Raw genomic sequence first — 14,841 nt, 5'->3', positions numbered from 1 at the left:
AAAGAACACATGGCTGAACTTCACCGTGAGCAGCATGGTAACATAATGGTTATCATTATGCCGTAAGCGGGGTAGGAACCTTGAAGTGGTTCTGCCTTCCACATGTTTACAAAGTTGGGAAAATGCAGGTGGGTCAAATGTCATATTCTGTGCTGTAAATGTTTTTGTATTTCTCCTGCAGTGTGAGGCTTGATGCCTGTGCTAACATGCCTCTGCTCATACCACCTCTGCCATTTCAATTGCACAAAGTAGTGTATAATACAGTGATGTCTGTCTTTCCACTGCAGCATTCAACACCAAAAGATAGGGGAGAATTTGTATACTGTCTGATTCGAAGTCGGAATGACCCACGAGCTCCCTACAATCCTTATGATCTGCAAATTGTTTGTGCGAGCGAAGCTAAATCTTACAATCAGTACTGGACAATCAGTGCATCTTACGTTTCCAAGGTAACAGAAACAACTCATTACCTTCACTGCAACCTTTGATCTGTCAACAGGCGCACAGCTTATTGTTTCGGCACTTTCTTCCTTTTACAAAAGCTGTTCTGCTTAGAAAGGAACGATTGCAAAACATAAAGTGAAAAAAAAATCTGCTAATGCTAGAGATTCAAAATGAGCACGACTGCAAGGAAGAAGCAGAGGTGTGGATCTAACTGGGCAGTCCTTTGAAAGCAGAACAGAGTCGCACCCCAGCACGAAACCAGGAACCAAAATAACCCACTTTTCTGCATGACCCTCAAATGAAAAATGACCACCAATATTTCACTTTTGTAGCTTTCACTTTAACACGAATCAGAACCAATGCAAATTACCCATGAATCAACAGGCAAATGATAGAACATAGAACATAGAACATTACAGCGCAGTCCAGGCCCTTCGGCCCTCAAGGTTGCGCCGACCTGTGAAACCACTCTAAAGCCCATCTACACTATCCCCTTATCGTCCATATGTCTATCCAATGACCATTTGAATGCCCTTAGTGTTGGCGAGTCCACTACTGTTGCAGGCAGGGCATTCCACACCCTTACTACTCTCTGAGTAAAGAACCTACAGAACCTACCTCTGACATCTGTCTTATATCTATCTCCCCTCAACTTAAAGCTATGTCCCCTTGTGCTAGACATCACCATCCGAGGAAGAAGGCTCTCACTGTTCACCCTATCCAATCCTCTGATCAACTTGTGTGCCTCAATTAAGTCACCTCTTAACCTTCTTCTCTCTAACGAAAACAGCCTCAAGTCCCTCAGCCTTTCCTCATAAGATCTTCCCTCCATACCAGACAACATTCTGGTAAATCTCCTCTGCACCCTTTCCAATGCTTCCACATCCTTCCTATAATGCGGCGATCAGAATTGCACGCAATATTCCAAATGTGGCCGCACCAGAGTTTTGTACAGCTGCAACATGACCTCATGGCTCTGAAACTCAATCCCTCTGCCAATAAAAGCTCACACAGCATACGCTTTCTTAACAACCCTCTCAACCTGGGTGGCAACTTTCAGGGATCTATGTACATGGACACCGAGATCTCTCTGCTCATCCACACTGCCAAGAATCTTACCATTAGCCCAGTACTCTGTCTTACTGTTATTCCTTCCAAAATGAATCACCTCACACTTTTCTGCATTAAACTCCATTTGCCACCTCTCAGCCCAGCGCTGCAGCTTATCTCTGTCCCTCTGTAACTTTTTTTAAAATTGTTTTTTTATTCTCCTCCTTTTTCACATTTTCTCCCGCATTTACATCCATCAACAATAAACAATAATCAGCAAGATATGTCAGTCCTCATAACAACAATCCCATCTACCCACCAACCCCCGAACCTCAACCCGCATGTTTACATAAACAAATGACAAAAAGGAATCAGAGATTACCCGTAGTCACCCTTAATCTTACACAGCTCCCCACCTCCCCCCGCCCCCCCCCCCACCCCCACCCCACCCCCCACCCCCCCACCGCAGGTCTCCAGCTCCTCCCATCCACTGCCTCTTGTAAAACTCCTCCTCCCAACCTCGGTTCCTTCCCCCCAACTTTCCACCCCGGCTAGACCACTCGGACCCTGTTCTGCCAGGCTCCGATGGCCGCAGCCCCTCCCCCCACCTCACTCCCGTTCACTGGCCGGCTTAAACTGGCCAGCGTGGAGGCCCCCGCCCGGGTCCCTTTCCCACTTGCCCGGCCCTAGGAAGATTCCCTTTTAGCACACAAACCCCGCATATCCACCTACACCCCAAAGAACTCTCATTTCGAGTGAAAGTCCCGTCCCTTCCCTTGTCCAAACATATACCACGTTGGCTCCTTTAATCTCTACACCCGCGCGCAGTTATACAAAAAAGAAGAAAATACAATCATGAGGTTACATCGGCACATGGCCATTCCCCAATTTGTCAGTTCTGCCACAGTCCTTCCGCTTTCGCAAACTCCTCCGCTGCTTCCGCCGTTCCAAAATAAAAGTCCCTGAGCTTGTCAGTCACCCTCAGCTTTGCTGGAGATACAATGCCGCACCGCACCGTGCTAATGTACAGTGCCCTCTTCACCCGGTTGAAGGCAGCCCGCCTCCTTGCCAGCTCCACCGTAAAGCCCTGGTATACACGTATACCAGCTCCAGCCCACTGCACCACCCGCTTCTGCTTGGCCCAGCTCAGGACCTTCTCCTTCACCCTGTACCTACGGAAGCACAGAGTCACTGCCCTTGGCGGCTCACTCGCCTTTGGTACAGGCCTCCACGGCCGATGAGCCCGATCCAGTTCATATCGGGAGGGATCCTCCCCCTCCCCCAATAGTTTTGCCAGCATCGCGGCAAAATACTCAGTCGGCTTCGGTCCTTCAACTCCTTCGGGCAGCCCCACAATCCTCAAATTCTGTCGCCTGGATCTGTTTTCCAGGTCTTCCATTTTTCCTCGCAGATCCTTGTTAGTATCCATCACCTTCCGCATCTCTTTCCCCATCGAGGCAAGTTGATAACCGTGCTGCAATAACGTCTCCTCCACTTCCTTCAGCGCCTCCCCTTGCTCTCGCACCTCCGCCACTGCGCTCGCCACCTCCGTCCTCACCGGGGAAACCGCCTCCTCCACCAGCACACTCAAAACCTCCCTCATCTCCTTTTCGCAATCTGCGCCAACTGCTTTTCAAATTCCGCAGCCATCACCTTAGTTATTTCTTCAGCCGTAAGCAGTGCGGTCTTCCCTGGTGCTCCAGCCTCCATTTTTCCTTGGTGACCCTGCGGTGACCTTTCCACTCCCCGACGGACCTCCAGCTGTTTTTTTTCGGCCATTTTCTTGCTCACCCTCGACATTCTTCTTTGTTCTTTTTTTCCTCCTGTGTCTTCACTGTGCCTCCTCCGTGCCTTCTCCCTGCTTCTGCCGCCTCCGCGGACCCTGGGACCAGGCTTAAAGCCCCGAAAATGCCGTTGCCGAACGGGTGCCCTCCATTGTGCGGCCGCCTCCCGCCCGCAGTCACCGGAAGTCGTCCCTCTGTAACTTGTAACTTCCTTCTGCACTGTCCACAACTCCACCGACTTTAGTGTCATCTGCAAATGTACTCACCCATCCTTCTACGCCCTCCTCCAGGTCATTTGTAAAAATGACAAACAGCAGTGGCCCCAAAACAGATCCTTGTGGTACACCACTAGTAACTGGAGTCCAGTCTGACAATTTCCCATCAACCACCACCCTTTGTCTTCTTCCAGCTAGCCAATTTCTGATCCAAACTGCTAAATCGCCCTGAATCCCATGCCTCTGTATTTAGCCTACCATGGGGAACCTTATCAAACGCTTTACTGAAATCCAGATACACCACATCAACTGCTTTACCCTCATCCACCTGTTTGGTCACCTTCTCAAAGAACTCAATGAGGTTTGTGAGGCACTACCTACCCTTCACAAAACCGTGTTGACTATCTGTAATCAAATTATTCCTTTCCAGATGATTATACATCGTATCTCTTATAAACCTTTCCAAGATTTTGCCCACAACAGAAGTAAGGCTCACTGGTCTATAGTTACCGGGGTTGTCTCTACTCCCCTTCTTGAACAAGGGGACAACATTTGCTATCCTCCAGTCTTCTGGCACTATTCCTGTAGACAAAGATGACTTAAAGATCAAAGCCAAAGGCTCAGCAATCTCCTCCCTAGCTTCCAAGTGATTTCCAAGGAACAGTGGAGAACCTTCCAAGTGATTTTTCACAGTGCCCAGCAAAGGTTTATACCAACAAAAAGGAAGGACGGTAAATAGAGGGAAAATCGACCTTGGATATCTAAGGAAATAAGGAAGAGTATCAAATTGAAGGAAAAAACATACAAAGTAGCAAAGATCAGTGGGAGATGAGAGGACTGAGAAATCTTTAGGGGGCAACAGAAAGCTACTAAAAAAGCTATAAAGAAGAGTAAGATAGATTATGAGAGTAAACTTGCTCAGAATATAAAAACAGATCGTAAAAGTTTCTACAAATACATGAAACAAAAAAGAGTGGCTAAGGTAAATATTGGTCCTTTAGAGGATGAGAAGGGAGATTTAATAATGGGAGATGAGGAAATGGCTGAGGAACTGAACAGGTTTTTTGGGTCGGTCTTCACAGTGGAAGCCACAAATAACATGCCAGTGACTGATGGAAATGAGGCTATGACAGGTGAGGACCTTGAGAGGATTGATATCACCAAGGAGGTAGTGATGGGCAAGCTAATGGGGCTAAAGGTAGACAAGTCTCCTGGACCTGATGGATTGCATCCCAGAGTGCTAAAAGAGATGGCTAGGGAAATTGCAAATGCACTAGTGATAATTTACCAAAATTCACTAGACTCTGGGGTGGTCCCGGCGGATTGGAAATTAGCAAACGTGACACCACTGTTTAAAAAAGGAGGTAGGCAGAAAATGGGGAAATTATAGGCCAGTGAGCTTAACTTCGGTAGTAGGGAAGGTACTGGAATCTATCATCAAGGAAGAAATAGCGAGGCATCTGGATGGAAACTGTCCCATTGGGCAGACGCAGCATGGGTTCATAAAGGGCAGGTCGTGTCTAACTAATTTAGTAGAATTTTTTGAGGACATTAACAGTGCGGTAGATAACGGGGAGCCAATGGATGTGATATATCTGGATTTCCAGAAAGCCTTTGACAAGGTGCCACACAAAAGGTTGTTGCATAAAATAAAGATGCATGGCATTAAGGGGAAAGTAGTAGCATGGATAGAGGATTGTTTAATTAATAGAAAGCAAAGAGTGGGGTTTAATGGGTGTTTCTCTGGTTGGCAATCAGTAGCTAGTGGTGTCTCTCAGGGATCAGTGTTGGGCCCACAACTGTTCACAATTTACATAGATGATTTGGAGTTGGGGACCAAGGGCAATGTGTCCAAGTTTGCAGACGACACTAAGATAAGTGGTAAAGCAAAACGTGCAGAGGATACTGGAAGTCTGCAGAGGGATTTGGATAGGCTAAGTGAATGGGCTGGGGTCTGGCAGATGGAATACAATGTTGACAAATGTGAGGTTATCCATTTTGGGATGGAGTTTAAGACTAGGGAGGTTCTGCTGCAATTGTATAAGGTGTTAGTGAGGCCACACCTGGAGTATTGTGTTCAGTTTTGGTCTCCTTACTTGAGAAAGGACGTACTGGCACTGGAGGGTGTGCACAGGAGATTCACTAGGTTAATCCCAGAGCTGAAGGGGTTGGATTACGAGGAGAGGTTGAGTAGACTGGGACTACTCGTTGGAATTTAGAAGGATGAGGGGGGATCTTATAGAAACATATAAGATTATGAAGGGAATAGATAGGATAGATGCAGGCAGGTTGTTTCCACTGGCGGGTGAAAGCAGAACTAGGGGGCATAGCCTCAAAATATGGGGAAGTAGATTTAGGACTGAGTTTAGGAGGAACTTCTTCACCCAAAGGGTTGTGAATCTATGGAATTCCTTGCCCAGTGAAGCAGTAGAGGCTCCTTCATTAAATGTTTTTAAGCTAAAGATAGATAGTTTTTTGAAGAATAAAGGGATTAAGGGTTATGGTGTTCGGGCCGGAAAGTGGAGCTGAGTCCACAAAAGATCAGCCATGATCTCATTGAATGGTGGAGCAGGCTCGAGGGGCCTCCCTAAATTCAACTTGTAGGACCTCGTCCCATTTTTTACCTGTATCGCTGGTGCCTATGTGCACCACGACAGCTGTCTGTTCACCCTCCCCCCCCAGAATGTGCTGCAGCCGCTCCGAGACATCCTTGACCCTTGCACCAGGGAGGCAACATACCATCCTGGAGTCTCGATTGCGTCCGCAGAACCGCCTATCTATTCCCCTTACAATTGAGTCCCCTATCATTATAGCCCTGCCATTCTTCTTCCTGCCCAGCTGTGCAGCAGAGCCAGCCACGGTGCCATGAACCTGGCTGCTGCTGCCTTCCCCTGGTGAGCCATCTCCCTCAACAGTATCCAAAGCGGTATATCTGTTTTGCAGGGAGATGACCGCAGAGGACACCTGCACTGCCTTCCTACTCTTGCTCTGTCTTTTGATCACCCATTTTCTATCTCCCTCAGTACCTTTCACCTGCGGTGTGACCAACTCGCTAAATGTGCTATCCACGACGTCCTCAGCATCGCGGATGCTCCAAAGTGAGTCCATCCGCAGCTCCAGAGCCGTCAAGCGGTCTAACAGGAGCTGCAACTGGACACACTTCTTGCACGTGAAGGAGCCAGTGACAGTGGACATGTCCCTGAGCTCCCACATCGCACACGAGGAGCATGACACGGGTCTGAGATCTCCTGCCATGTCTTAAACCTTCGGTTAACTTCAACAACTACAATTTCAACAAAAAAAAAAAACAAAGAAAAAATAAATAAATATACCAATGAAAAGAGACAGAAAAACAGAAACACTACTTACCAGTCACTTGCCAGGGATAAAAAGCACTTCCTCCCCACCCAGCTTCGAATTCCCACCTAGATTCAAATTCCCAAACTCACTCTTAGCTGTGTCTCACTCCTGGCTCTGTCTTCTCTGGCTCACTGGGAGAACTCACCAGATGGCCTACTCCTGCTCCTAGTTTTTATGTTCTTATGTTCCCAGAGAATCCTAGGATAAATCCCATCCGGCCCAGGGGACTTATCTATTTTCACACTTTCCAGAACTGCTAACACCTCCTCCTTAAGAACCTCAAGCCCTTCTAGTCTAGTAGCCTGAATCTCAGTATTCTCCTCGACAACATTGTCTTTTTCCTGTGTGAATACTGACAAAAAATATTCATTTAGCACCTCTGCTATCTCCTCGGACTCCATGCACAACTTCCCACTACTGTCCTTGACTGGTCCCACTCTTACCCGAGTCATTCTTTCATTCCTGACATATCTATAGAAAGATTTAGGGTTATCCTTGATCCTACCTGCCAAAGACTTCTCATGTCCCCTCCTGGCTCTTCTTAGCTCTCTCTTTAGGTCCTTCCTAGCTAACTTGTAACTCTCGAGCGCCCTAACTGAACTTTCATGTCTCATCTTTACATAAGCCTCCTTCTTCTTCTTGACAAGTGTTTCGATTGCTTTAGTAATCCACGGTTCCTTTGCTCGACCACTTCCTCCCTGCCTGACAGGTACATACTTATTAAGGACACGCAGTAGCTGTTCCTTGAAAAAGCGCCACATTTCCATTGTGCCCATCCCCTGCAGTTTGTCTCTCCATCCGATGCATCCTAAGTCTTGCCTCATCGCATCATTGCCTTTCCCCCAGATATAACTCTTGCCCTGCGGTATATACCTATCCCTTTCCATCACTAAAGTAAACGTAATCGAATTGTGGTCACTATCACCAAAATGCTCACCTACCTCCAAATCTAACACCTGTCCTGGTTCATTACCCAGTACCAAATCCAATATGGCCCTGCCTCTTGTTGGCCTATCTACATCCTGTGTCAGGAAATCCTCCTGCACACATTGGACAAAAACGGACCCATCTAAAGTACTCGAACTATAGCGTTTCCAGTCAATATTTGGGAAGTTAAAGTCCCCCATAACAACTACCCTGTTGCTTTCGCTCCTATCCAGAATCATCTTTGCAATCCTTTCCTCTACATCTCTGGAACTTTTCGGAGGCCTATAGAAAACCCCTAATAGGGTGACCTCTCCTTTCCTGTTTCTAACCTCAGCCCATACTACCTCAGTAGACGAGTCCTCATCAAACGTCCTTTCTGCCACCGTAATACTGTCCTTGACTAACAATGCCATCCCTCCCCCTCTTTTACCACCTTCCCTAAGCTTACTGAAATATCTAAACCCCTGGACCTGCAACAACCATTCCTGTCCCTGCTCTATCCATGTCTCCAAAATGGCCTCAACATCGAAGTCCCAGGTACCAACCCATGCCGCAAGTTCACCCACCTTATTCCGGATGCTCCTGGCATTGAAGAAGACACACTTTAAACCACCTTCCTGCCTGCTGGTACACTCCTGCAACTTTGAAACCTTACTCATGATCTCACTACTCTCAACCGCCTGTATACTGGAGCTACAATTCAGGTTCCCAAGCCCCTGCTGAGCTAGTTTAAACCCTCCCGAAGAGCATTAGCAAATTTACCACCCCCCCAAGATATTGGTACCCCTCTGGTCCAGGTGTAGACCATCCCGTTTGTAGAGGTCCCACCGACCCCAGAATGAGCCCCAATTATCCAGGTATCTGAAACCCTCCCTCCTGCACCATCCCTGTAGCCACGTGTTCAACTCCTCTCTCTCCCTATAATACTTCAGATATAAAGGTAAATTCCATTTTAAATAGTCAATAAAACAAAAATGTGTCTTGTACACCCACAGGCACCCACACCATTCCATGCAGACATGAGTAACACTTGCAATTGCCAAAGTCTCTAATTCCGGCATTGATATGTATGAGATCTCTCAGTTATCCACTCAATTGATTCAGCTCTCGTTGAGTCATGTTCACTGGTCATCACCCACATGGCACAGTTCTGCACGCTCTTGATGGCTCAGATCCCCAGAAACTGCTTTATTCCAATACCTTTAATAAACCCCATTAAATGGTCTGCTCAACTCTGGCAAAACTGAAGCAGCGGCAGTAAAACTATCCAATTCCAATCCAGGCCCTGTCCTGTCTTCCACTTTCTGTCCTATTTATCGATGTTACATCCATGCAGCTCCTTGTAAATGTGCCTTCTTTGCCCCCCCGTATGCTGCCGTTATCTCTTGTTCTTTACAGCAGTAGATTCTCTGGCCTATGGTACAAAAGAACAGTGAGGATATAATGGAGCTGTATAAAACACTGGTTCAGCCTGTTCTGCTCACCACACTATAGGGAGGAAGTGGGTGCAGTGGAAAAGGTGCAGAGGCTGCTGTCTGGGTCGAGCGTTTCAGCTATTGAGAGAGGCTGGTTAGGCTGACGTTGTTTTCCTTAGAGCAGAGAAAGCTAAGAGGGGACCTTATTAAGGAGTATAAAGTGATGAGGGGCATAAATATGTAGATAGGAGGAAACATTTTCCTTTTGTAGAGGGGTCAATAACCAGGGGACATAGATATAAGGTGAGGAGTAGGAGATTTAGAGGGGATTTAAGGAAGAGCTTTTTACTGAGGCTGGTGGGAATCTGGAACTCGCTGCTTGAAAGGGAGAGGCAGGAACCCTCACAACATTCAAGAAGCATTTAGATGAGCATCTGAAACGCCATAGCATACAAGGCTATGGACTAAGTGCTGTAAAATGGGACTAGAATAGGTGGGTGCGTGATGACAGGTAAAGGTAGGTGCGTGGTGACCGGTAAAGGTGGGTGCGTGATGACCGGTAAAGGTGGGTGCGTGATGACCGGTAAAGGTGGGTGAGTCATGACCGGTAAAGGTGGGTGTGTGATGACAGGTAAAGGTGGATGTGTGATGACCGGTAAAGGTGGGTGCGTGATGACAGGTAAAGGTGGGTGCGTGATGACAGGTAAAGGTGGGTGCGTGATGACAGGTAAAGGTGGGTGCGTGATGACCGGTAAAGGTGGGTGCGTGATGACTGGTAAAGGTGGGTGCGTGATGACAGGTAAAGGTGGGTGCGTGATGACCGGTAAAGGTGGGTGCGTGATGACCGGTAAAGGTGGGTGAGTCATGACCGGTAAAGGTGGGTGAGTCATGACCGGTAAAGGTGGGTGTGTGATGACAGGTAAAGGTGGATGTGTGATGACCGGTAAAGGTGGGTGCGTGATGACAGGTAAAGGTGGGTGCGTGATGACCGGTAAAGGTGGGTGCGTGATGACCGGTAAAGGTGGGTGAGTCATGACCGGTAAAGGTGGGTGTGTGATGACCGGTAAAGGTGGGTGTGTGAAGACTGGTAAAGGTGGGTGAGTGATGACAGGTAAAGGTGGGTGTGTGAAGACTGGTAAAGGTGGGTGAGTGATGACAGGTAAAGGTGGGTGTGTGATGACCGGTAAAGGTGGGTGCGTGATGACAGGTAAAGGTGGGTGCGTGATGACAGGTAAAGGTGGGTGCGTGATGACAGGTAAAGGTGGGTGTGTGATGACCGGTAAAGGTGGGTGTGTGATGACAGGTAAAGGTGGGTGTGTGAAGACTGGTAAAGGTGGGTGAGTGATGACAGGTAAAGGTGGGTGTGTGAAGACTGGTAAAGGTGGATGTGTGATGACAGGTAAAGGTGGGTGTGTGAAGACTGGTAAAGGTGGGTGAGTGATGACAGGTAAAGGTGGGTGTGTGAAGACTGGTAAAGGTGGGTGAGTGATGACAGGTAAAGGTGGGTGTGTGATGATCGGTAAAGGTGGGTGTGTGATGACCGGTAAAGGTGGGTGTGTGATGACAGGTAAAGGTGGGTGTGTGATGACCGGTAAAGGTGGGTGTGTGATGACAGGTAAAGGTGGGTGAGTGATGACAGGTAAAGGTGGGTGTGTGATGATCGGTAAAGGTGGGTGCGTGATGACAGGTAAAGGTGGGTGTGTGAAGACTGGTAAAGGTGGGTGCGTGATGACAGGTAAAGGTGGGTGTGTGATGACAGGTAAAGGTGGGTGTGTGATGACCGGTAAAGGTGGGTGTGTGATGACAGGTAAAGGTGGGTGCGTGATGACAGGTAAAGGTGGGTGAGTGATGACAGGTAAAGGTGGGTGTGTGATGACAGGTAAAGGTGGGTGTGTGATGACAGGTAAAGGTGGGTGTGTCAAGACTGGTAAAGGTGGGTGTGTGAAGACTGGTAAAGGTGGGTGAGTGATGACAGGTAAAGGTGGGTGAGTGATGACAGGTAAAGGTGGGTGTGTGATGACAGGTAAAGGTGGGTGTGTGATGACAGGTAAAGGTGGGTGTGTGATGCCAGGTAAAGGTGGGTGTGTGATGACCGGTAAAGGTGGGTGTGTGATGACAGGTAAAGGTGGGTGTGTGATGACAGGTAAAGGTGGGTGTGTGAAGACTGGTAAAGGTGGGTGTGTGAAGACTGGTAAAGGTGGGTGAGTGATGACAGGTAAAGGTGGGTGAGTGATGACAGGTAAAGGTGGGTGTGTGATGACAGGTAAAGGTGGGTGTGTGATGACAGGTAAAGGTGGGTGCGTGATGCCAGGTAAAGGTGGGTGTGTGATGACCGGTAAAGGTGGGTGTGTGAAGACTGGTAAAGGTGGGTGAGTGATGACAGGTAAAGGTGGGTGTGTGATGACCGGTAAAGGTGGGTGTGTGAAGACTGGTAAAGGTGGGTGTGTGATGACAGGTAAAGGTGGGTGAGTGATGACAGGTAAAGGTGGGTGTGTGATGTCCGGTAAAGGTGGGTGTGTGAAGACTGGTAAAGGTGGGTGCGTGATGACAGGTAAAGGTGGGTGTGTGATGACCGGTAAAGGTGGGTGCGTGATGACCGGTATAGGGGCTGGTTTAGCACAGGGCTAAATAGCTGGCTTTTAAAGCAGACCAGGCAGGCCAGCAGCACGGTTCAATTCCTGTACCAGCCTCCCCAAACAGGTGTCAGAATGTGGCGACTAGGGTCATTTCATATCATGTCATGATAACTGGTATAGGTAGGTGCGCGATGACTGGGAGATATGGGTGCACGATGACTGGGAGATTTAGGCGCGCGATGACAGGTATAGGTAGATGAGTGATGACTGGGTGATATGGGTGCGCGATGACTGGGGGATATGGGTGTGCGATGACTGGTATAGGTAGGTGAGCGATGACTGGGAGATATGGTGAGCGATGACTGGTATAGGTAGATGAGTGATGACTGGGTGATATGGGTGCGCGATGACTAGGAGATATGGGTGAGCGATGACTGGTATAGGTAGGTGAGCGATGACTGGGAGATATGGTGCGCGATGACTGGGAGATATGGGTGTGCGATGACTGGTATAGGTAGATGAGCGATGACTGGGAGATATGGGTGCGCGATGACTGGTATAGGTAGGTGAGCGATGACTGGGAGATATGGGTGTGCGATGACTGGTATAGGTAGATGAGCGATGACTGGGCGATATGGGTGCGCAATGACTGGGAGATTTAGGCGCGCAATGACTGGTATAGGTAGGTGAGCGATGACTGGGTGATATGGGTGCGCGATGACTGGGAGATATGGGTGCGCGATGACTGGTATAGGTAGGTGAGCGATGACTGGGAGATATGGGTGCGCGATGACTGGGAGATATGGGTGTGCGATGACTGGTATAGGTAGATGAGTGATGACTGGGAGATATGGGTGTGCGATGACTGGTATAGGTAGGTGAACGATGACTGGGAGATATGGGTGCGCGATGACTGGTATAGGTAGGTGAGCGATGACTGGGAGATATGGGTGCGCGATGACTGGTATAGGTAGGTGAGCGATAACTGGGAGATATGGGTGCGCGATGACTGGTATAGGTAGGTGAGCGATAACTGGGAGATATGGGTGTTCGATGACTGGTATAGGTAGGTGAGCGATGACTGGGAGATATGGGTGCGCGATGACTGGTATAGGTAGGTGAGCGATGACTGGGAGAAATGGGTGAGCGATAACTGGGAGATATGGGTGTTCGATGACTGGTATAGGTAGGTGAGCGATGACTGGGAGATATGGGTGCGCGATGACTGGTATAGGTAGGTGAGCGATGACTGGGAGAAATGGGTGCGCGATGACTGGTATAGGTAGGTGAGCGATGACTGGGAGATATGGGTGCGCGATGACTGGTATAGGTAGGTGAGCGATGACTGGGAGATATGGGTGTGCGATGACTGGTATAGGTAGGTGAGCGATGACTGGGAGATATGGATGTTCGATGACTGGTATAGGTAGGTGAGCGATGACTGGGAGATATGGGTGCGCGATGACCGGTATAGGTTGGTGAGCGATGACTGCGAGAAATGGGTGCGCGATGACTGGTATAGGTAGGTGAGCGATGACTGGGAGATATGGGTGCGCGATGACTGGTATAGGTAGGTGAGCGATGACTGGGAGATATGGATGTTCGATGACTGGTATAGGTAGGTGAGCGATGACTGGGTGATATGGGTGCGCGATGACTGGTATAGGTAGGTGAGCGATGACTGGGTGATATGGGTGCGCGATGACTGGTATAGGTAGGTGAGCGATGACTGGGAGAAATGGGTGTGCGATGACTGGTATAGGTAGGTGAGCAATGACTGGGAGATATGGGTGCGCGATGACTGGTATAGGTAGGTGAGCGATGACTGGGAGATATGGGTGCGCGATGACTGGTATAGGTAGGTGAGCGATGACTGGTATAGGTAGGTGAGCGATGACTGGGAGATATGGGTGCGCGATGACTGGTATAGGTAGGTGAGCGATGACTGGTATAGGTAGGTGAGCGATGACTGGGAGATATGGGTGCGCGATGACTGGTATAGGTAGGTGAGTGATGACTGGGACATATGGGTGCGCGATGACTGGTATAGGGAGGTGAGCGATGACTGGTGTAGGTAGGTGAGCGATGACTGGGAGATATGAGTGCGCGATGACTGGTATAGGTAGGTGAGTGATGACTGGGACATATGGGTGCGCGATGACTGGTATAGGTAGGTGAGCGATGACTGGTATAGGTAGGTGAGCGATGACTGGTATAGGTAGGTGAGCGATGACTGGGAGATATGGGTGCGCGATGACTGGTATAGGTAGGTGAGCGATGACTGGTATAGGTAGGTGAGCGATGACTGGGAGATATGGGTGCGCGATGACTGGTATAGGTAGGTGAGCGATGACTGGTGTAGGTAGGTGAGCGATGACTGGGAGATATGAGTGCGCGATGACTGGTATAGGTAGGTGAGTGATGACTGGGACATATGGGTGCGCGATGACTGGTATAGGTAGGTGAGCGATGACTGGTATAGGTAGGTGAGCGATGACTGGGAGATATGGGTGCGCGATGACTGGTATAGGTAGGTGAGCGATGACTGGTATAGGTAGGTGAGCGATGACTGGGAGATATGGGTGCGCGATGACTGGTATAGGTAGGTGAGCGATGACTGGTATAGGTAGGTGAGCGATGACTGGGAGATATGGGTGCGCGATGACTGGTATAGGTAGGTGAGCGATAACTGGTGCAGAAACAATGTGCTGAAGGACCTCTATGACTGATGGCCATGGAAAGCCTTTGCATGTACTGGCTGGTGATTGACTGCACATAAGCAGTTGGTTCATTTTCTTGGTTCCAGGCAGTAAACAGCCATGCTCAAACACATATATGCAGTTTGTTTCTTTTTATTTCTTTATATTGGTAGCCAGCTCCGTTCTTGCGCAGAAGAAGAAAATAAAAGAAAATGAAACAGCGTGAAAGGGAAGGTCAGGTGACCAAGAAGAGAACGCCTTTCTCCAGAAAGTTCCAGAAGAAGCAGGATGGGAGCTCGGGGAGCAGGTCCCAAAGAAAAGAAGAAAGTCCCCAGAACCCGGGGGAGGGGGAAGACATGATCAAATCAAGG

At 48.8% G+C, this 14,841-nt stretch overlaps 1 protein-coding gene across 1 annotated transcript in view; it reads left to right on the top strand.

Moving 5' to 3' along the window:
• LOC140411509 (dynein axonemal heavy chain 6-like) overlaps positions 1–14,841 on the top strand; it is a 1,703,852-nt gene that overhangs the window by 267,306 nt on the left and 1,421,705 nt on the right. The window contains exon 7 of the mRNA XM_072500595.1: positions 288–449. Within this exon, the coding sequence (XP_072356696.1) occupies positions 288–449 (162 nt within the window). The remainder of the gene's footprint in view (positions 1–287; positions 450–14,841) is intronic.

The sequence above is a fragment of the Scyliorhinus torazame genome, chromosome 4, assembly GCF_047496885.1.
Source record: "Scyliorhinus torazame isolate Kashiwa2021f chromosome 4, sScyTor2.1, whole genome shotgun sequence".
Lineage (NCBI taxonomy): Eukaryota > Metazoa > Chordata > Chondrichthyes > Carcharhiniformes > Scyliorhinidae > Scyliorhinus > Scyliorhinus torazame.
Note: the sequence above shows the minus strand (reverse complement) of the source record. Positions and strands in the feature narration are given on the sequence as shown.